The 23,948-nt window shown below is 46.4% G+C and overlaps 1 protein-coding gene across 1 annotated transcript in view; it reads right to left on the bottom strand.

Moving 5' to 3' along the window:
• The window catches only part of slc6a4b (solute carrier family 6 member 4b), a 73,997-nt gene that overhangs the window by 31,597 nt on the left and 18,452 nt on the right, over positions 1–23,948 (bottom strand). Inside the window, exons 6-8 of the mRNA XM_073065838.1 lie at positions 19,984–20,087; positions 13,352–13,479; positions 8,658–8,770 (exon numbers count right to left, since the gene is read on the bottom strand). Coding sequence (XP_072921939.1) covers positions 8,658–8,770; positions 13,352–13,479; positions 19,984–20,087 — 345 coding nt within the window. The remainder of the gene's footprint in view (positions 1–8,657; positions 8,771–13,351; positions 13,480–19,983; positions 20,088–23,948) is intronic.

Here is a 23,948-nt window from a genome sequence, read left to right as displayed (position 1 = left end):
CAGTCCACAAACCAGCAACTCGGGATCTCAGATAGACTCTCACACCCTCCACACTCCCTCTACCCCCCCATCATAACTACAGTCCACAAACCAGCAACTCGGGATCTCAGATAGACTCTCACACCCTCCACACTCCCTCTACCCCCCCCCATCATAACTACAGTCCACAAACCAGCAACTCGGGATCTCAGACAGACTCTCACCCCCTCCACACTCCCTCTACCCCCCCCCCCATGATAACTACAGTCCACAAACCAGCACCTCGGTATCTCAGACAGACTCTCACCCCCTCCACACTCCCTCTACCCCCCCCCCCATGATAACTACAGTCCACAAACCAGCACCTCGGTATCTCAGACAGACTCTCACCCCCTCCACACTCCCTCTACCCCCCCCATGATAACTACAGTCCACAAACCAGCACCTCGGTATCTCAGACAGACTCTCACCCCCTCCACACTCCCTCTACCCCCCCATGATAACTACAGTCCACAAACCAGCACCTCGGTATCTCAGACAGACTCTCACCCCCTCCACACTCCCTCTACCCCCCCCCCCCATGATAACTACAGTCCACAAACCAGCACCTCGGTATCTCAGACAGACTCTCACCCCCTCCACACTCCCTCTACCCCCCCCCATCATAACTACAGTCCACAAACCAGCACCTCGGGATCTCAGACAGACTCTCACCCCCTCCACACTCCCTTTACCCCCCCATGATAACTACAGTCCACAAACCAGCACCTCGTTATCTGAGACAGACTCTCACCCCTCCACACTCCCTCTACCCCCCCATCATAACTACAGTCCGCAAACCAGCACCTCGGTATATCAGACAGACTCTCACCCCCTCCACACTCCCTCTACCCCCCCCATGATAACTACAGTCCACAAACCAGCACCTCGGTATCTCAGACAGACTCTCACCCCCCTCCACACTCCCTCTACCCCCCCCATCATAACTACAGTCCACAAACCAGCACCTCGGTATCTCAGACAGACTCTCACCCCCCTCCACATTCCCTCTACCCCCCCCCATCATAACTACAGTCCACAAACCAGCACCTCGGGATCTCAGACAGACTCTCTCCCCCCTCCACACTCCCTCTACCCCCCCCATCATAACTACAGTCCACAAACCAGCACCTCGGTATCTCAGACAGACTCTCACCCCCCTCCACACTCCGTCTACCCCCCCCCATGATAACTACAGTCCACAAACCAGCACCTCGGTATCTCAGACAGACTCTCACCCCCCTCCACACTCCGTCTACCCCCCCCCATGATAACTACAGTCCACAAACCAGCACCTCGGTATCTCAGACAGACTCTCACTCCCCTCCACACTCCCTCTACCCCCCCCCCATCATAACTACAGTCCACAAACCAGCACCTCGGTATCTCAGACAGACTCTCACCCCCTCCACACTCCCTCTACCCCCCCCATGATAACTACAGTCCATAAACCAGCACCTCGGTATCTCAGACAGACTCTCACCCCCCTCCACACTCCCTCTACCCCCCCCATCATAACTACAGTCCACAAACCAGCACCTCGGTATCTCAGACAGACTCTCACTCCCCTCCACACTCCCTCTACCCCCCCCCATCATAACTACAGTCCACAAACCAGCACCTCGGTATCTCAGACAGACTCTCACCCCCTCCACACTCCCTCTACCCCCCCCATGATAACTACAGTCCACAAACCAGCACCTCGGGATCTCAGATAGACTCTCTCCCCTCCACACTCCCTCTACCCCCCCATCATAACTACAGTCCACAAACCAGCACCTCGGTATCTCAGATAGACTCTCCCCCCTCCACACTCCCTCTACCCCCCCCCATCATAACTACAGTCCATAAACCAGCACCTCGGTATCTCAGACAGACTCTCACCCCCTCCACACTCCCTCTACCCCCCATGATAACTACAGTCCACAAATCAGCACCTCGGTATCTCAGACAGACTCTCACCCCCTCCACACACCCTCTACCCCCCCATGATAACTACAGTCCGCAAACCAGCACCTCGTTATCTCAGATAGACTCTCACCCCCTCCACACTCCCTCTACCCCCCCATCATAACTACAGTCCACAAACCAGCACCTCGTTATCTCAGACAGACTCTCTCCCCCCTCCACGCTCCCTCTACCCCCCCCCCCCATGATAACTACAGTCCACAAACCAGCACCTCGGTATCTCAGATAGACTCTCACACCCTCCACACTCCCTCTACCCCCCCATGATAACTACAGTCCACAAACCAGCACCTCGGGATCTCAGACAGACTCTCACCCCCTCCACACTCCCTCTACCCCCCCATCATAACTACAGTCCACAAACCAGCACCTCGGTATCTCAGACAGACTCTCACCCCCCTCCACATTCCCTCTACCCCCCCATCATAACTACAGTCCACAAACCAGCACCTCGGTATCTCAGACAGACTCTCACCCCCTCCACGCTCCCTCTACCCCCCCCCCCATGATAACTACAGTCCACAAACCAGCACCTCGGTATCTCAGACAGACTCTCACCCCCTCCACACTCCCTCTACCCCCCCCATGATAACTACAGTCCGCAAACCAGCACCTCGGTATATCAGACAGACTCTCACCCCCTCCACACTCCCTCTACCCCCCCCATCATAACTACAGTCCACAAACCAGCACCTCGGTATCTCAGACAGACTCTCACCCCCTCCACACTCCCTCTACCCCCCCCCCATCATAACTACAGTCCACAAACCAGCACCTCGGTATCTAAGACAGACTCTCACTCCCCTCCACACTCCCTCTACCCCCCCCCCATCATAACTACAGTCCACAAACCAGCACCTCGGGATCTCAGACAGACTCTCCCCCCTCCACACTCCCTCTACCCCCCCCCATGATAACTACAGTCCACAAACCAGCACCTCGGGATCTCAGACAGACTCTCACCCCCCTCCACACTCCCTCTACCCCCCCCCCCCCATGATAACTACAGTCCGCAAACCAGCACCTCGGTATCTCAGACAGACTCTCACCCCCTCCACACTCCCTCTACCCCCCCCCATGATAACTACAGTCCACAAACCAGCACCTCGGGATCTCAGACAGACTCTCACCCCCCTCCACACTCCCTCTACCCCCCCATCATAACTACAGTCCACAAACCAGCACCTCGGTATCTCAGACAGATTCTCACCCCCTCCACACTCCCTCTACCCCCCCATCATAACTACAGTCCAGAAACCAGCACCTCGGTATCTCAGACAGACTCTCCCCCCTCCACACTCCCTCTACCCCCCCCCATCATAACTACAGTCCACAAGCCAGCACCTCGGTATCTCAGACAGACTCTCTCCCCTCCACACTCCCTCTACCCCCCCCCATCATAACTACAGTCCACAAACCAGCACCTCGGTATCTCAGACAGACTCTCACCCCCCTCCACACTCCCTCTACCCCCCCCATCATAACTACAGTCCACAAGCCAGCACCTCGGTATCTCAGACAGACTCTCACCCCCCTCCACACTCCCTCTACCCCCCCATCATAACTACAGTCCACAAACCAGCACCTCGGTATCTCAGACAGACTCTCACCCCCTCCACACTCCCTCTACCCCCCCATCATAACTACAGTCCACAAACCAGCACCTCGGTATCTCAGATAGACTCTCACCCCCTCCACATTCCCTCTACCCCCCCATCATAACTACAGTCCACAAACCAGCACCTCGGTATCTCAGATAGACTCTCACCCCCTCCACATTCCCTCTACCCCCCCATCATAACTACAGTCCACAAACCAGCACCTCGGTATCTCAGATAGACTCTCACCCCCTCCACACTCCCTCTACCCCCCCATCATAACTACAGTCCACAAACCAGCACCTCGGTATCTCAGATAGACTCTCACCCCCTCCACATTCCCTCTACCCCCCCCATCATAACTACAGTCCACAAACCAGCACCTCGGTATCTCAGACAGACTCTCACCCCCTCCACACTCCCTCTACCCCCCCATGATAACTACAGTCCACAAACCAGCACCTCGGTATCTCAGACAGACTCTCACCCCCTCCACACTCCCTCTACCCCTCCCCCATGATAACTACAGTCCACAAACCAGCACCTCGGTATCTCAGACAGACTCTCACCCCCTCCACACTCCCTCTACCCCCCCCATGATAACTACAGTCCGCAAACCAGCACCTCGGTATATCAGACAGACTCTCACCCCCTCCACACTCCCTCTACCCCCCCCATCATAACTACAGTCCACAAACCAGCACCTCGGTATCTCAGACAGACTCTCACCCCCTCCACACTCCCTCTACCCCCCCCCCCATCATAACTACAGTCCACAAACCAGCACCTCGGTATCTAAGACAGACTCTCACTCCCCTCCACACTCCCTCTACCCCCCCCCCCATCATAACTACAGTCCACAAACCAGCACCTCGGGATCTCAGACAGACTCTCCCCCCTCCACACTCCCTCTACCCCCCCCCATGATAACTACAGTCCACAAACCAGCACCTCGGGATCTCAGACAGACTCTCACCCCCCTCCACACTCCCTCTACCCCCCCCCCATGATAACTACAGTCCGCAAACCAGCACCTCGGTATCTCAGACAGACTCTCACCCCCTCCACACTCCCTCTACCCCCCCCCATGATAACTACAGTCCACAAACCAGCACCTCGGGATCTCAGACAGACTCTCACCCCCCTCCACACTCCCTCTACCCCCCCATCATAACTACAGTCCACAAACCAGCACCTCGGTATCTCAGACAGATTCTCACCCCCTCCACACTCCCTCTACCCCCCCATCATAACTACAGTCCAGAAACCAGCACCTCGGTATCTCAGACAGACTCTCTCCCCTCCACACTCCCTCTACCCCCCCCCCATCATAACTACAGTCCACAAACCAGCACCTCGGTATCTCAGACAGACTCTCACCCCCCTCCACACTCCCTCTACCCCCCCCATCATAACTACAGTCCACAAGCCAGCACCTCGGTATCTCAGACAGACTCTCACCCCCCTCCACACTCCCTCTACCCCCCCATCATAACTACAGTCCACAAACCAGCACCTCGGTATCTCAGACAGACTCTCACCCCCTCCACACTCCCTCTACCCCCCCCATCATAACTACAGTCCACAAACCAGCACCTCGGTATCTCAGATAGACTCTCACCCCCTCCACATTCCCTCTACCCCCCCATCATAACTACAGTCCACAAACCAGCACCTCGGTATCTCAGATAGACTCTCACCCCCTCCACATTCCCTCTACCCCCCCATCATAACTACAGTCCACAAACCAGCACCTCGGTATCTCAGATAGACTCTCACCCCCTCCACACTCCCTCTACCCCCCCATCATAACTACAGTCCACAAACCAGCACCTCGGTATCTCAGATAGACTCTCACCCCCTCCACATTCCCTCTACCCCCCCATCATAACTACAGTCCACAAACCAGCACCTCGGTATCTCAGACAGACTCTCACCCCCTCCACACTCCCTCTACCCCCCCATGATAACTACAGTCCACAAACCAGCACCTCGGTATCTCAGACAGACTCTCACCCCCTCCACACTCCCTCTACCCCTCCCCCATGATAACTACAGTCCACAAACCAGCACCTCGGTATCTCAGACAGACTCTCACTCCCCTCCACACTCCCTCTACCCCCCCATCATAACTACAGTCCACAAACCAGCACCTCGGTATCTCAGATAGACTCTCACCCCCTCCACACTCCCTCTACCCCCCCATGATAACTACAGTCCACAAACCAGCACCTCGGTATCTCAGACAGACTCTCACTCCCTCCACACTCCCTCTACCCCCCCCCCATGATAACTACAGTCCACAAACCAGCACCTCGGTATCTCAGACAGACTCTCACCCCCTCCACACTCCCTCTACCCCCCCCCCCCATGATAACTACAGTCCACAAACCAGCACCTCGGTATCTCAGACAGACTCTCACCCCCTCCACACTCCCTCTACCCCCCCATGATAACTACAGTCCACAAACCAGCACCTCGGGATCTCAGATAGACTCTCTCCCCTCCACACTCCCTCTACCCCCCCATCATAACTACAGTCCACAAACCAGCACCTCGGTATCTCAGATAGACTCTCCCCCCTCCACACTCCCTCTACCCCCCCCCCCCCCATGATAACTACAGTCCGCAAACCAGCACCTCGGTATCTCAGACAGACTCTCACCCCCTCCACACTCCCTCTACCCCCCCCATGATAACTACAGTCCACAAACCAGCACCTCGGTATCTCAGACAGACTCTCACCCCCTCCACACTCCCTCTACCCCTCCCCCATGATAACTACAGTCCACAAACCAGCACCTCGGTATCTCAGACAGACTCTCACCCCCTCCACACTCCCTCTACCCCCCCCCCATGATAACTACAGTCCACAAACCAGCACCTCGGTATCTCAGACAGACTCTCACCCCCTCCACACTCCCTCTACCCCCCCCATGATAACTACAGTCCACAAACCAGCACCTCGGTATCTCAGACAGACTCTCACCCCCTCCACACTCCCTCTACCCCCCCCCCATGATAACTACAGTCCACAAACCAGCACCTCGGTATCTCAGACAGACTCTCACACCCCTCCACACTCCCTCTACCCCCCCCCATGATAACTACAGTCCACAAACCAGCACCTCGGTATCTCAGACAGACTCTCACCCCCTCCACACTCCCTCTACCCCCCCCCCATGATAACTACAGTCCACAAACCAGCACCTCGGTATCTCAGACAGACTCTCTCCCCCTCCACACTCCCTCTACCCCCCCCCATGATAACTACAGTCCACAAACCAGCACCTCGGTATATCAGACAGACTTTTCCCCCCTCCAGCGTGGGAGAGAGAGGACTCTTCGGAAACAACGACAGCAGAGACTGGCAGTTCACTGTTCCGATACTACAAATTTAATACATTTACAGAAAAATTGTTTAAAGAAAAGAATGAAAATAGGGAAAACATTGAACAAACCAGATTGACCTTTCTCTTTGTGTACAGCCCGACTCCCAACATATTTGTAAAATATAAAGTGAGGGCTCCTGCTAATGCTGTACACGGATGTGGGAAAGCTGCAGCATTGCTTTGTCAGGAGCTGGGCCTACTCTCTCTGCAATGTGTCCAAGCCATATAATGTGGCTCTTAGCCAATCACCAGGGAGAGCGTGCATGAATATTCAATGCAACGTTCTAACTAGTGACAAGCACCTTAACATACAGTAGCTGTTGGTTGTTTGTAATGCTGTCTTCAAATCTGGTGAACCTCTAGGGGAGCCGAACAGTGCACTGTTATTTCTTGTCAGGGTTTCGCATGGTTAGCAGACCCTATCTTCTTTCAATTAGATCATATGTCTGCTTTAGTGGGTGGCCCTCTAGAGAGACCAACTATACACTCGTCCCTTTTGAGTACTTGAACATTTCTTGTGACAGAGTCATAACATGACCCTCAAAAATAACAGATGTAACTGGCACCCTTTACCTGTTTGTCCTTGTTTCCAACCACAGCCAAAAGCGGTATTTTTACATATTGTGACTCAAGAGACAGGAATACCATGCAAACATAATGTATCTGACTTATTCTGAAAAAGAATTCCTTGCCCATGGTCCTTATTTCTCGTGGACACTAATGTAGAGTTCCAGTTTCAAAGGCACAGACTACCATTCAGTATAGAAATGGGCCTTTCAGGCCTATTTCCATCACATGTAGATTACATGTGTGAGGGATGTCCATAAAGGAAAATTATATACAATACCATCAAAGCTTGCCAAGAAACAATACACTCAACAAAACTGAGGAACACACACAAAATGCCAGAGGAACTCAGCAGGCAAGGTAGCCTCTATGGTAGAGTACATTCGATGTTTTGGGCTGAAACCCTTTGGCAGTACTCTTTTCCATAGATGCTGCCTGGCCTGCTGAGTTCCTCCAGCATTTTGTGTGTGTTCCTTGGGCTTCCAGCATCTGCAGATTTTCGCTTGTTTGTGACTTAACAAAACTGGATTGATTTCTGGAAATGGAGTTTACACATTTTCTTTCTTTCCTTTTTAATCTGCTATTATATAAATTGATTCCTTGATGATCCCTGAATATTGGGTAGGTTGTAATGCCTCTCTCAGATAGTCTTCAAATGTTGTTTTTTATGTTAACAGACACTTTGATAATTCCAACAGAAAAGTTGCATCCACATCTAACCTGACTTCTACACAAGTTTTGAGAAATATTATGCAAAAACAGAAAATATTGGCAAAACTCTGCAGGTCAGGCAGCATCTGTGGAAAGAGAAGCAATTAACATTTCTGGTCTCTGGAAAGAAAGAGAGAGAGAAACAGAGAGAGGAATGCTAATGGGATTATGTAGAGAAGGTGGAGGATGAATGTGTAGAGCGAAGGGTGTGTTTGTGATAGGATGAGGCAAAATAGCTTAATGGGGGCAGTTTCTCTTCTCACATATGCTGCCTGACATCCTAAGCTTTTCCAGGATAATCTATTTTCCACGTTTGTCTTCATTCTGTGAAATATTGTTTCTTGAATTGGAATTAATTTTGTGTAATGATGATGGAAGATGTTTTACTGAAGGTTTTACTTGCCGTACTGTCCAAGCCCAGGGTTATCACCATAAGAAAGAAGAGAATTGCCCAGAAGGGAGAGCCATCCATGTTAGCAATCGCTTCAGGATAGGTTATAAACAGGAGACCAGAACCTGCACAGGCAAAATAACATACATATTAATGTTCTATAAAGATAAAAAGTCTGAAGGATTCAAAGTACATTTATTATCTGTGTATGTACGCAGTATACAACCCTGAGATTCATCTTTCCACAGAGAGCCACGAAACAAAGAAAACTGTTCCAAGAAAAACATCAACCCCCCGCGCAAACAAATCATGCAAATGGCAACAAGAACATCAACAACTCCCCCCACACACAAAAAACAAATCGTGCAAATGGCAACAATAAAAGTCACCCAAAATAGAGAATACATTGTAGTGCTGAAGACCCTAAAGTACCGTACTGAATGGAAATGGTATTCTCATGTTGAATTTGCATCTGACCCATGGGCAGGAGAGAAATGGAATACAGTAGAGTATTGGTGAATGAAGAGGCACGGCCAAGGGTAAGTGCTTGTGCTTACATGTAGGAAAAGAGAGAAACTGGAAGCAAGCAGTGGGTAGGAGAGATCAGTCTGGGAGAGTAGAATCAGAATAGCCAAAATATTTCACTGTGAAAGGGGGGAAACAGAGAAAGCATGAAAGTTTGGATCTGAAAGAGTAGTGTCAGTAGGAAGGGCAAGATTGGGCCAGAATAGGAAACTAAGGTTGAGAAGTATAAATCTGGAGCTGAGAGCCTCTGAAAGAAGTTGAGTGGAGAATATTGCCTCTGTGAGTTGGCTACACTGGATATTTTGTAACTAGACATTGACAGAATGAATGTATGGGAGAGACTTCTGAGGTTGCTTAACAGAACTGAGTTAGTCTCAATATTTAAAGGGCAAATTTTTAACTTGTGTGGTGGGGTGGAGATACGTCTCTACCAAAGGAGGTGTAAGGCACTCCTTTTCCTCTGCTGGCCTGCGAGTCACCCTTGGGTAAGGTGTAGCACCTGCTTAGCCCCTGATCATGGTTGCATGAAGCCATGGGAGCAGATGGTGGATGGTCATATGAGCAGCTGGTGCATTTAACAACCCCTGGTTATGTGACCACTGACACCAGTCAGACAATCTCTAAAGAGTATTGATAATGGCTGGGGTCACCTGTCTTGTAAAGACACTGCCCAGAAGAAGGCAATGGCAAACCACTTCTGTAGAAAACTTTGCCAAGAATAATGCCATACTAGATCTAGTATTATGTAATGAAATGGGTCAGGTCACAGATCTCTCAGTGGGTGAGCATCTGGGGGACAGTGATCACCGCTCCCTGGCCTTTAACATTATCATGGAAAAGGATAGAATCAGAGAGGACAGGAAAATTTTTAATTGGGGCCATAATACTAGAACTCGCGGGTGTGAATTGGGATGATGTTTTTGCAGGGAAATGTACTATGGACATGTGGTCGATGTTTAAGGATCTCTTGCAGGATGTTAGGGATAAATTTGTCCCAGTGAAGAAGATAAAAAATGGTAGGGTGAAGGAAACATGGGTGATGAGTGAGGTGGAAAATCTAGTCAGGTGGAAGAAGGCAGCATACATGAGGTTTAGGAAGCAAGGATCAGATGGGTCTATTGAGGAACATAGGGTAGCAAGAAAGGAGCTTAAGAAGGGGCTGAGAAGAGCAAGAAGGGGGCATGAGAAGGCCTTGGCGAGTAGAGCAAAGGAAAACCCCAAGGCATTTTTCAATTATGTGAAGAACAAAAGGTTGACAGGAGTGAAGATAGGACCAATTAGAGATAAAGGTAGGAAGATGTGCCAGGGGGCTGTGGAAGTGAGCGAGGTCCTCAATGAATACTTCTCTTCAGTATTCACCACTGAGAGGGAACTTGATGACAGTGAGGACAATATGAGTGAGGTTGATGTTCTGGAGCATGTTGATATTAAGGGAGAAGAGGTGTTGGAGTTGTTAAAATACATTAGGATGGATAAGTCCCTGGGGCCTGACGGAATATTCCCCAGGCTGCTCCACGAGGCGAGGGAAGAGATTGCTGAGCCTCTGGCTAGGATCTTTATGTCCTCGTTGTTCACAGGAATGGTACCGGAGGATTGGAGGGACGCGAATGTTGTCCCCTTGTTCAAAAAAGGTAGTAGGGATAGTTTGGGTAATTATAGACCAGTGAGCCTTACGTCTGTGGTGGGAAAGCTGTTGGAAAAGATTCTTAGAGATAGGATCTATGGGCATTTAGAGAACCATGGTCTAATCAGGGACAGTCAGCATGGCTTTGTGATGGGCAGATTGTGTCTAACAAGCCTGATAGAGTTCTTTGAGGAGGTGACCAGGCATAAGGATGAGTGTCTTGCAGTGAATGTGATCTACATGGATTTTAGTAAGGCATTTGACAAGGTACCACACAGTAGGTTTATTCAGAAAGCCAGAAGGCATGGGATCCAGGGAAGTTTGGCCAGGTGGATTCAAAATTGGCTTGCCTGCAGAAGGCAGAGGGTTGTGGTGGAGGGAGTACATTCAGATTGGAGGGTTGTGACTTGTGGTGTCCCACAAGGATCGGTTCTGGAACCTCTACTTTTTGTGATTTTTATTAACGACCTGGATATAGGGGTAGAAGGGTGGGTTGGCAAGTTTGCCGACGACACAAAGGTTGGTGGTCAAACACGAGGAAATCTGCAGATGCTGGAAATTAAAACAACAAAAACAAAATGCTGGTGGAACACAGCAGGCCAGGCAGCACCTATAGGAGAAGCACTGTCGACGTTTCGGGCCGAGACCCTTCATCAGGACTAACTGAAAGGAGAGATACTAAGAGATTTGAAAGTAGTGGGGGGAGGTGGAAATGCAAAATGATAGGAGAAGACCGGAGGGGGTGGGATGAAGCTGAGAGCTGGAAAGGTGATTGGCGAAAGTGATACAGAGCTGGAGAAGGGAAAGGATCATGGGACGGGAGGCCTCGGGAGGAAGAAAGGGGGAGGGGGGAGCACCAGAGAGAGATGGAGAACAGGCAGGGTGATGAGCAGAGAGAGAGAAAAAAACAACTAAATATGTCAGGGATGGGGTAAGAAGGGGAGGAGGGGCATTAACAGAAGTTAGAGAAGTCAGTGTTCATCCCATCAGGTTGGAGGCTATCCAGCCGGTATATAAAGTGTTGTTCCTCCAACCTGTGTGTGGATTCATCTTGACAGTAGAGGAGGCCATGGATAGACATATCAGAATAGGAATGGGACGTGGAATTAAAATGTGTGGCCACTGGGCGATCCTGCTTTCTCTGGCGGGCCGAGCGTAAGTGTTCAACGAAACGGTCTCCCAGTCTGCGTTGGGTCTCACTAATATATAAAAGGCCACACTGGGAGTTGGTGGTGTTGTGGCAGATGGAGTTCAACCCGGAGAAATGTAAGGTGGTACACTTTGGAAGGACAAACTCCAAGGCAGAGTACAAAGTAAATGGCAGGATACTTGGTAGTGTGGAGGAGCAGAGGGATCTGGGGGTACATGTCCACAGATCCCTGAAAGTTGCCTCACAGGTAGATAGGGTAATTAAGAAAGCTTATGGAGTGTTAGCTTTCATAAATCGAGGGCTAGAGTTTAAGAGTCGCGGGGTAACGATGCAGCTCTATCAAACTCTGGTTAGGCCACACTTGGAGTACTGTGTCCAGTTCTGGTTGCCTCACTATAGGAAGGATGTGGAAGCATTGGAAAGGGTACAGAGGAGATTTACCAGGATGCTGCCTGGTTCAGAGAGTATGGATTATGATCAGAGATTAAGGGAGCTAGGGCTTTACTCTCTGGAGAAAAGGAGGATGAGAGGAGACATGATAGAGGTATACAAAATATTAAAAGGAATAGATAGAGTGGACAGCCAGCGCCTCTTCCCCAGGGCACCACTGCTCAGTAGAAGAGGACATGGCTTTAAGGTAAGGGGTGGAAAGTTCGAGGGGAATATTAGAGGAAAGTTTTTTACTCAGAGAGTGGTTGGTGTGTGGAATGCACTGCCTGAGTCAGTGGTGGAGGCAGATACACTAGTGAAATTTAAGAGACTACTAGACAGGTATATGGAGGAATTTAAGGTGAGGTGGGGTTATATGGGAGGCAGGGTTTAAGGGTCAGCACAACATTGTGGGCTGAAGGGCCTGTACTGTGCTGTATTTTTCTATGTTCTAACAATGACGGTCATTAACCATGTTCAGCCACATCACACAACACGGCACATAATGATGATGATGAATTTTTAACTATGGGCTGTTTATCTAAAGTAGGTTACAGTGTAAATTGGAAACTCATTGGATACTCCAGTAACTAGATCCTGGAGTGGTTCAGTTAAATGAATAAAGCACATCGTCAGAGTTGAGAAAGAACATAAAATTGTTCAGAACAAGAATCTACCATTGGCATGAATACAGTTTCCATCTCTGCTCCAAATTCCTTGTTGGTTCAAAGTTCAAGGTAAACTTATTATCAAAGTACATACATGTCACCATATACACCCCTGAGAAAGATTATTCTATGATAGTTTAAGGGGTTCCCAACCTGGGGTCCATGGATCCTTTGGTTTATGGTGGGGGTCCATGGCATTTAAAAAAAGGTTTGGAACCCTTAAGGGAAGTGCTACTTTGCAATATTTTTTTCATGATTTCAACTATTGGTTGAGATGATCTTTGTTAAGAAATAAATCAAGCTCATATACCTTTGTCTTTTGCCACATCCTCCACTTCAACATTGCGCATCTCTGCCATATATCCCAACACTGTGAAAATTACAAATCCTGACAGAAAGCTAGTCAGACAGTTCACTGAACAGGTGACAATTGCATCCCTGTAAGGAAAAAGCAAATTGACATATTAATGACATGAAGTTTTTGATCCTTAGGGTTGGGGGGGGGGGGGGAACCATTTTATGAGGCAAAGATCAAGTTGATGTGCCAGTCAAAGAAAGTGGGAAGAGTATGGGTAGCTTCCATCTTTTGTTTGCAATGTACATCTGATATGCACAGCCAACCAGAAAGATCACTATGGCTCAGCACAAAGTATTGGAATATTTCCTCCCATGAGGAAATGATTCTATTAAAATTCTGATTGACGGAAGAAGTAGGGCTGGTTAACCCCTCTGCTATCACAACAATACACAGGGTGACAGTCCCTACAAAGGACTGTGAGAACGGCCGAGAGGATCACAGGGGTCTCCCTACCATCCATCAGGAGCGCTGCGTACACAGGGCCCTTAGTATTATTGAGGATCCCACCCAGCATCCTCTGACCATCAGGCAGGAAACTCCTAAAAATTGCATAAAAACAAGAACAGTCCGGACAGGAAACTATTTCTTCCCTGCCGCATCGCACTCAAAATGTCACTGGTTAATCTGTTCTTTACCTTACGTTATTTATTTATGCACTTTAGCTTGTTTATTTATGTGCAATCCATCTGTAGATTTCATCCTTACTTTCATAAGTTATTATGCGTTATGTGTACTACTGTGCTTTACACCTGGTTTGGAGAAACATTGCCTCATTTGACAGAATAAATGTATACAGTTAAATGACAATAAACTTGATGACTTGAAACCTACAAACATATCAAGACTTGTGGGGGCCCAACAACTCATGCTGACAAATATGCAGTTGACCATGAATTTTAGTCAAATACTGAAGAATATTCAATGACTAAAGCGGACAAAGTGCCACCCAACCACTCTGAATTCAAGAGGATCCACACCCTAGCTCCCAGCCCCAGTGTCCTCGGTTTCTGCTTTCTTGAAATTCTGATGTGTCGCATTAAGTTAGAACAGGGGTTCCCGACCTGGGGTCCATGGACCTCTCAGTTAATGGTAGGGGTCCTTGACATAAAAAAAAGGTTGGGAACCCCTGAGGTAGAGGAACAAGAGATGAACCTGCAGAGCATTCCTACTCAAATCATCAATTCCCTTACATCTCATGCCATGTTCAGAGGATGGACTTGCAAATTGTCAAACTCTGCCACCAGCTTCCACGGTCCAGGCTATCCAAACCCACCTAGTTTAGGTGGGTTGTAGTAACGAGGGTGGTCAAGGACTCTATCAGTTCACAAGACCATTAGATATAGGAGTAGAATTAGGACATTTGGCCCGTTAAGTCTGATCTGCAATTCATCATGGCTGATTCCAATTTTCCTCTCAACTTCAATCTCCTGCCTTCTCCCCATATCCCTTCCCGCCTAGAGCAATCAAGAATCTATCAACCTCTGCCTTAAATGTACATTAAGACTTGGCCTCCACAGCTGTCTGTGGCAAAGATTTCCACAGATTCACCACTCTCTGGAGGAAGAAATGCCTCCTCATCTCCATTCTAAAAAGGACACCCCTCTCTTCTGAGGCTGTGTCCTCTGGTCTTAGTCTTACCCACCATAGGAAACATCCTTTCCACGTCCACTCTATCAAGGACTTCCACCATTCAATAGGTCTCAATGTAGTCATCCCTCATTCTTCTGAATTCTAGTGAGAACAGGCCCAGAGCCATCAAATGCTCTCATATGACAAGCCATTCTATCCTGGAATCATTTTCATGAATCTTCTTTGAACCCTCTCCAGTTTCAGAACATCCTTTCTAAGACGTGGGGCCCAAAACCACTCATAATACTCCAAGTGAGGTTTCACCAGTGCTTTATAAACTCTCAATATTATGTTCTGGTTTTTATATTCTAGTCCTCTTGAAATGAATGCTAATGTTGCATTTGCCTTCCTCAACACAGACTTAACCTGCAAATTAACTTTTAGGGAATCCTGCACAAGGACTCCCAAGTCCCTTTGCACCTTTTTTTTTAGTATTTTCTCTCTACTTAGAAAATAGCCAACCCTTTCATTTCTACCAAAGTGCATGGCCATACATTTCTCAATACTGTATTCCATCTACCATTTATTTGTCCATTCCCCTAATCTGTCTAAGTCCTTCTATAGCCTCTCTACTTCCTCAAAGCTACCTTCCCCTCTACCTGTCTTCATATCACCTACAAACTTTGCAACAAAGCCATCAATTCCATCATCCAAATCATTGACATATAACGTAAAAAGAATCGGTCCCAACACAGATCCCTGTGGAACATCACTGGTCACTGGCAGCTAACCAGAAAAGACTCCCTTAATTCCTATTCTTTGCCTCCTGCCAATCAGCCACTGCTTTATCTATGCTAGAATCTTTCCTGTAATACTATGGGCTCATAGCTTGTACAGCAGCCTCATGTGTGGCACCTTGTCAAAGGCCTTCTGAAAATCCAAGTACACAACATCAACTGATTCTCTTTTGTCTATCCTGATTGTTAATTCTGCAAAGAATCCCAACAGAATTGTCCACCAAGATTTTCTCTTGCGGAAACTATGCTGACACAGTCTATTTTATCATGTGCCTCCAGGTATCCTGAGACCTCATCTTAATAATTGACTCCAGCATCTTCCCAACCACTGAGGTCAGACTAACTGGCCTATAATTTCCTTTCTTCTGCCTCTCTCCCTTCTTGAAGAGTGGAGTGACATTTGCAATTTTCCAGTCTTCAGGAACCATTCTAGAATCTAGTGATTCTTGAGGGATCATTACTAATTCCTCCATGATCTCTTTGGTCCCTCTTTCAGAACTCTGGGGTGTACACCATCTGGTACAGGCAACTTATGTATCTTCAGACCTTTCAGTTTCCCAAGAACTTTCTCTCCAATTATGATAATTTCACACACTTCATGATCCCTGACAGCCGGAACTTCCATCATACTGCTAGTGTCTTCCACCGTGAAGACTGGTACAAAATACTTATTCAGTTCGTCTGCTATTTTGTTGCCCCCCATTACTACCTCAGCATCATTTTCCTGCAGTCCAATATCCACTCTCACCGCTCTTTTACACTTTATGTATCTGAAGAAACTTTTGATATCTTCTTTAATAGCAGCTTACTTTACTATAGCTTCTTTAATAGATAGATGGCTAGATTATTTTCATATTCCATCTTTATCTTCTTAATGGCTATTTAGTTGCCTTCTGTTGCTGTTGCTTTTGAAGTTTCCCAATCCTCTAACTTCCCACTAATTTTTGCTCTATTATATGCCGTCTATTCGGCTTTTAGGTTGGATTTGACTTCTCTTGTTAGCCATGGTTTTTCGTCTTTTCTTCAGAATATTTCTTCCTCTTTGGGATGTACATATCCTATACTTTCCAAATTGCTTCCAGAAATTCCAGCCTTTGCTGCTTTGCTGTCATCCCTGCCTGTGTTCTTTTCCAATCAATTCTGGTTAACTCCTCACTTATGCCTCTGTAATTCCCTTTACTCCACTGTAATACTGATACATCTGACTTTAGCTTCTCCTTCTCAGATGTCATGGTGAATTCAATCATATTATGATCACTCTCTCCTTAGTGTTCTTTTACCTTAAGCTCTCTAATCAATTCTGGTTCATTGCACAACACTCAGTCCAGAATAGTTGATCCTCCAGTGGGCTCAGCCACGAGCTGCTCTAAAAATAATCTAGTAGGCACTCTAGAAATTCCCCCACCAACCTGATTTTCCCAATCTACCTGCATACTTGTCCCCTGTGACTATCGTAACATTGCCCTATTGGCATGCATTTTCTATCTCCTGTTGTAATTTGTAGACAACATCCTTACTACTGTTTCGGGTCTGTATACAACTCCCATCAGGGTCTTTTTACCCTTGCAGTTCCTTAGCTCTATCCACAATGATTCAACACCTTCCAACCCTGTGTCACCTCTTTTTAATGATTTGATTTCATGTTTTACCAACAGAGCAACCCACCCCTTCTGCCTTCCTGTCTGTCCTTTCGATACAATGTGTATCCTCGAACCTTAAGCTCCCAGCTACAATCTTTCAGCTTTCAGCCATGATTCAGTGATGCCCACAACATCACACCTGCCATTCCTTAACTGTGCTACAAGTTCATCTACCTTATTCCATATACTGTGCACATTCAAATATAACACCTTCAGTCCCACATTCACCCTTTTTGATTTTGTCTGCCTTTTACATTGCAGCTCATGCTGTTGGCTGCAATTTTGCCCTATGACCAGCCTCTCCCCACTACACATCGCCTCTGTTTGTAAATCCGCTACCTCATCTTCAGCACTATTACCTGCCATTCCTCTGATATTTCTTGCATTGAAATTTACGCAGTTCAGGACACCAGTCACACCATGCTTAACCTTTTGACTGACTTTGTCTGAGGTCTTACCAACATCTGTCTCTGCAAACTCCCCACTAACTGTTCTGACACTCTAGTTCCCCTCCCTTTGCAACTCCAGTTTAAACACCACCATGCAGCATTAACAAACCTTCCCACTAGGATATTAGGCCTCCTCCAATTTGGATGCAAGCTGTCTCTCCTATACAGGTCCCAACTTCCTTGGAAGAGAACTCTATGATCCAAAAATCTTATGCCCCCCTTCCTACACCAACTCCTTCACCATGTACGAAATTGTATAATCTTCCTAGTTCTCACCTCACTAGCACGTGGCATGGGTAGCAATCCTGAGATCACAACCCTAGCGGTCCTGCCCTTTAACTTAGCACTTAATTCCCTGAACTATGCAGAACCTTGTCATTCATCCTACCCATGCCATTGGTACCTACATTGACCATGACTTCTGGCTGTTCACCCTCCCACTCAGGAATGCTGAGGACTCGATCTGAGATGTCTTAGCCCTGGCACCCTGGAGGCAACATACCATCTGGGAGTCTCGTTCTCACCCACAGAACCTCCTGTCCGTTCCCCTATCACCAGAGCATGCCTCTTCTTGCCCCTTCCCTTCTGAGTCATAGAAGTAGACTCAAAGCCAGAGACCTGACCACTGTGACTTTCCTCTGGTAGGTTTCTGCAATTCTCCTCCTGACAGTATCCAAAGTGATATACTTGTTGTTGAGGGGGATGGCCACGGGGGTACTCAACACTGGCTCCTTAATCCCTTTCCCCTTCCTGTCTGTCATTCAGTTTCCTGTGTCCTGGGGGTAATTACCTCTCTATATGTCCTATCTATCAACCCCTCAGCCTCCCGAATGATCTGGAGTTCATCCAGTTCCAGTTCCACTCCTTAATGTGGTTTGTTAGAAGCTGCAGCTGGATGCACTTCTCACAGTTGTAGTCGTCAGGGACTCTGGAGGTTTCTCTGCCTTCCCACATCCTGCAAGAGAAGCATTCCACCATCCTGCCTGGCATCTCTACTGTCTTAGCTGAGCAGATATAAATAAGGGTAGTTAAAAACTTGAGATTTTCTTTCCTTTGTTTTCTCTTGAGTGAATCCCTGAGGAAGTAAAGCCTCAAGATCACCACTCTGACTCTGTCCACTCAGATGATGGCTGCTGCAACAATGGCCACTGCGCTTGTCCCTGCCTTTCTTTAATTTGCTCTTACTAATCAATCCCAAACACCAACTAGTCAATAGTCAAAGCTCTTTTACTCTGTACCATCTCGCTGCTGCCTTTTATCCTTGGGCAGTGGACCTGCTTGAAGTCTCCTCCTCTCAAAATCTCCGGTGTCTGGATTGGCCGCTGGTCAAAGCTTGTCATTCATCCTGCCCATTTCATTGGTAACTACATGGACCGCGACTTCTTCCTCCTAACCCCAGACATATTTCTGGCATTAGACATGAACACTTCCTTTATTTGTGGACTATGAGATCAGCTAATTGAGTACAATTAATGCATTATATCTTGAACCATCATAATCTTTTTGGAACAATATTGGCAAGGGGTTAGGAAAGTGTGCAATATTATTTTGAATTTGTTTGAACATTATTATATGGACCATAAGACATTGGAGCAGAAATAGGCCATTCATCCCATCGAGTCTGCTCCAGCATTTCATCATGGCTGATCAATTTCCCTCTTAATCTCATTCTTCTGCCTTCTCCCCATAACTTTTCATGCCCTGACTAATCAAGAATGAATCATTCTCCACCATTAATGCACCCAGTGACCTGGACTTCACAGCCACCTGTGGCAACGAATTCTACAGATTTACCACTCTCTGGCTAAAGAAATTCCTCCTCATCTCTGTTCTAAATGGACTTACCTCTATTCTGAAGCTGTGCCTGTGGTCCTAGACACCCCCAACAAAGGAAACATCCTCTTCACATGCATTTTATCTAGCCCTTTCAACATTTGATAGATTTCATTCCCTCCTCACCCCCATCCTTTTAAAGTCCAGTGAGTGCAGAGCCAGAGCCTTCAATCGCTGTTCATATGCTAACCCTTTCATTTCTGGAATCATTCTCACAAACCTCCTCTGAACCCTCTCCAATGTCAGCACATCCTTTCTTAAATAAGGGGTTCAAAACACATATTACATAGACCTACCGGTAACAGTTATTGTTGAACTGGTTGTAACTTGCTAAAGCCATGATCACACCAAATCCAGGGCCCATCGAGAAGAAAATCTGTGTAGCTGCATCCACCCAGACCTAAAAAAGAAAACGAATCATATTTTATCTCCACAGGTCAGAGAATAGCTTGACTCATATTCAACCTAAAGTCAACTTGGTTCTGGATGAAATTGACTGACTTGTAGAGATTTAAGCATTGCTGGTTTGTGCATTGGGTGTATTGAAATCTCTGCTTACTTTTTCCAATCAGAAAAGCAGCATACTTTTGTTCAGGAAGTTTTATCATTTCATTTTGCATGGTCCATGTAGATTTAAGGTGTCGGGCAACCATAAAAGGGACTCCCAGCTTAAATAAGGGTGAAGTCTAAAAGTGAAAAAGAAGCTTGTATCATCTATCTAATTTTGCTTGAACCAGAACTCTTACAAAGGAAGAAACAGTTGCACAAACTCTTCAGTGTCCTTCCTTTCCAGCTCAGGCCTAAGGCCTGTGTGTGCTACAGTCTGTGTATTCCATGACTCCTTCCTCATGAACTTTAACCTCCTCAAAACAGACCATATCACACAGGATCACAATTAGCCTATTTGGCTGATCAAGTTTGCTCCACCATTCAATCATGGCTGATTTATTTTCCCTCTCAATCCCAGTCTTTCGCCATCACTCCCTAACCTTTGATGCCCTTATTAAGAACCCATCAAACTCTGTTTTAAATATACCCAATAATTTGATATCCACAGCTGTCTGAATTCCACAGATTCACTACCAAAGAAATTCCTCCTCGTCTTTGTTCTAAATAGACGTCACTGTAGTTTGAGGTTGTGCTCTCTGGACCTAGACTCTCTGCCTGTTAAAATACATCCTCTTCACATTCACTCTAATTAGGCCTTTCAGTATTCGGTAGATTTCAATGACATTTCCCCCCTCCAACACTCCTCATTCTTCTAAACTCCAGCCAGTACAGGCCCAGAGCCATCAAGTGCGCCGCCTCATTCACGAACCCTTTCATTCCCGGTAACATTCTCATAAACCTCTTCTGGACCGTCCGCAATACCGGCATATTCTTTCTCAGATATGGGATCCAAAACTGCTCATAATACTTCAGATGTGGTCTGACCAATGCCATTTAAAGTTGAGGCACAACATCCTTGTTTTTATATTCTGGCCCTCTCAAAGTGAATGCTAAAACAGGAATCAGGTGGCCAATACTGTGGATTCCTTTTTATTTGGCCATTAGTTAATTGGGGCAGCCACTTATTTGGGACAACTTTTAAAGATAAAAAACTAATCAGGAAAATAGCTGGGAGTCACTTTGTTTAGTTAGGACACTATACCAACAGGAGACTGTTGCTGAACAATTAGCATCAGACACATGCACTTGTGCGGCTTTTAAACACGACACTGCTAAGAGCAAACGGTTTTTTAATAGCATCAGTTGCATTTGTTTATATTCAAAATGGAGTGATTTTTGTCACTGCTAATTGGCAAGAAATAAGTATTAAGACAATTCAGAACTGTTTTGCTCACTGTGGTTTCAAGCATTCAAAGCTTGGAGGTGCCAGAAACTGCCAGAAGTAAAAATGAAACAATTTCACTACTTCAACATTAGGAACTGCGAAGAATTTGAGGGTATTGACAATCATCTAGAATGTTACAATGAAAACAAAGATTTGGAGGATGCAATCATTGTATGAAGGCAGTCCATTATCTGCACTAGGTGCCTGCAATGATTTTGTTCATTTACAATCAATTAAAAACACAGCAGTGTACATTGGATGAATTCTACTATTGATAACTTTTAGGAACTAATCCACAGTTTTATAGTACTGTAGTAGTAATTATAGTGTTCTAATTTTTCTGTACTTCATTTAAATACATAATTTGTTACTCAGTTAAAATTAGTTTGTTGTTTTTTTACTGTTTGAACTATTTACATGAACCTTCAACTACCTGGGGCATCCCTAAATGTACTGGTGCTGATGTGTCCCAATGAACTGGAGTCCATTAGCCGTATGTATTACCTTCAGTGGACAGGAGGACCATATTCATTTGAATTTGGAAAAGAAGTCAACTGACATCGCTGTTATAAGGATTTAGAGGAATCTTTAAAAAAGGACTGCAAGAATGCAAATGATGTTAGCTATCAGGAAATGAGGAAAGGTGAGTGGAATTAATAAGATTGCTCCTTTGGGAGCTGGCAGGGAGTAGAGGGACTGAAAGGCCAATCCTGTGTTGTTATCACATCGATGATCAAACTAAACACCAGCTTTAGTGGTCCGGAACAGTCTTCAGTCAATTGAGGAAAAGGTATTTAATAATCATTCAGCTCAGTGATTCTCTCCCTTCCCGTATTCATTTACTTATTGAGAGACAGCACGGAATAGGCACATCGGGACCTTTGAGCCATGCCATTCAGCGACCCCCGATTGAACTCTAGCTTAATCACGGGACAAATTACAATGACCAATTATCCCATCCAATGCATCTTTGGACTTTGGAAAGAAACCGGAGGACCCAGAGAAAACTCACACATTCCACGGGGAGGAATAGGCTTATTTCATATGTTTAATTCCATATGATTCTGAGACATGGAATACCAACAGCAGACATTTCACAGCATTGGAAAAATACCACCAACACTGTCTCCACAAAAACCTCCAAATTCATTGGAAAGGTACATGAACCAAAGTCATTGTAATCTCCCAACATTATCGATGTGAAGCCCTAATTACTCATTAGGCAAGACCAACGATGAGCTTCCAATACAGTCACCCAATTCTGATCTCTAGGAGGAGAGTCTCTTGTGGATTTAACTAGATCTCCGGTCCCATGACTGATCATAGTGGGGAAGGAGCATTCAGGTTGGTACTGAGAACCTCAGGGCTGTGTATAAATCCTGCAAAAACGATGCACTACCTCACTCCACCAGAACTCCCCATCCCATCAGTTACCTCAGAACTAATGTTCCCTCTAAGGTGTGTACGAGCATTCCTTTTGCTACTAACGCACAGAATAATTTAAACAGCACACAAAAGGTTGTCACCCTCTACCTCATTGGCTTGTTAAGTATATTTCATGATTGTACACAAGCACATTTCCTCTTCTGGTTTCTGATGCGGATGGTGTCGACAATGTGAAGTTTGCGATGATTTGCAGATTTTAGAATTGGCTTATTTACACTGTCTTTATTGAAGAAATTGTTCAATGTGCACATGTTGTTGTATAAAATTGTAAAACACAAGATTTTTGTGCAGTGACCATTACAAATTAGAGAGAACATTGCTGAGAACCCACAAAACTGGGGTGGAAACAAGGCATCCTCATTCTGCCAAGAAGATCAAATTATTAACTGATATATAATGATCTGGCAACATCATAGATATGTTGGATATTTTTGCATCAGAAATAGAAAATAAAGAATAGTCTCTCTTATGTTTATATGTAATTAATCACCAGAGATAATCTAAAATAAAATTTCCCTCCTATCTCTCTGTACTTCTCTCTCTCAGCTACAAAGCTGCTGTTTGTCACTGCATGATGGTTTCATAATTGTTAACAGGTCTCTAAGGCCAGCCCAGCCAGCACTCTTCAGATGTGAGCATGGACAGTGAGCACTGGCAGATTATGGAAAGGCCCCGTAGCTGAGCCCAAACCTGTTCACAGCTGATGTTCAGTCCTACAGAATTTATTCGGCTCCTTTTCAGCTCACAAACAGTTCTGGCTAGTGATCAAACACAAGAACATTGCCTAATTTTGCAAAGAGATTTTCCAGTCAGGAAGCTGAAAGTGGCATGATTTTAAAGTGATCGGAAGAAAGAATAGAGGGGATGCCAGAGGCAAGTTATTTTTAAACGGAGAGTGGTCAGTGCATGGAATGCCCTGCCAAGGGTGACAGCAGAGGAAAATACATTAGAAATATGTAAGAGATTTTTAGACAGGCACAT

This window comes from Hemitrygon akajei, chromosome 14 (genome assembly GCF_048418815.1).
Source record: "Hemitrygon akajei chromosome 14, sHemAka1.3, whole genome shotgun sequence".
Lineage (NCBI taxonomy): Eukaryota > Metazoa > Chordata > Chondrichthyes > Myliobatiformes > Dasyatidae > Hemitrygon > Hemitrygon akajei.
This window is presented reverse-complemented; position numbering and strand designations above follow the sequence as displayed.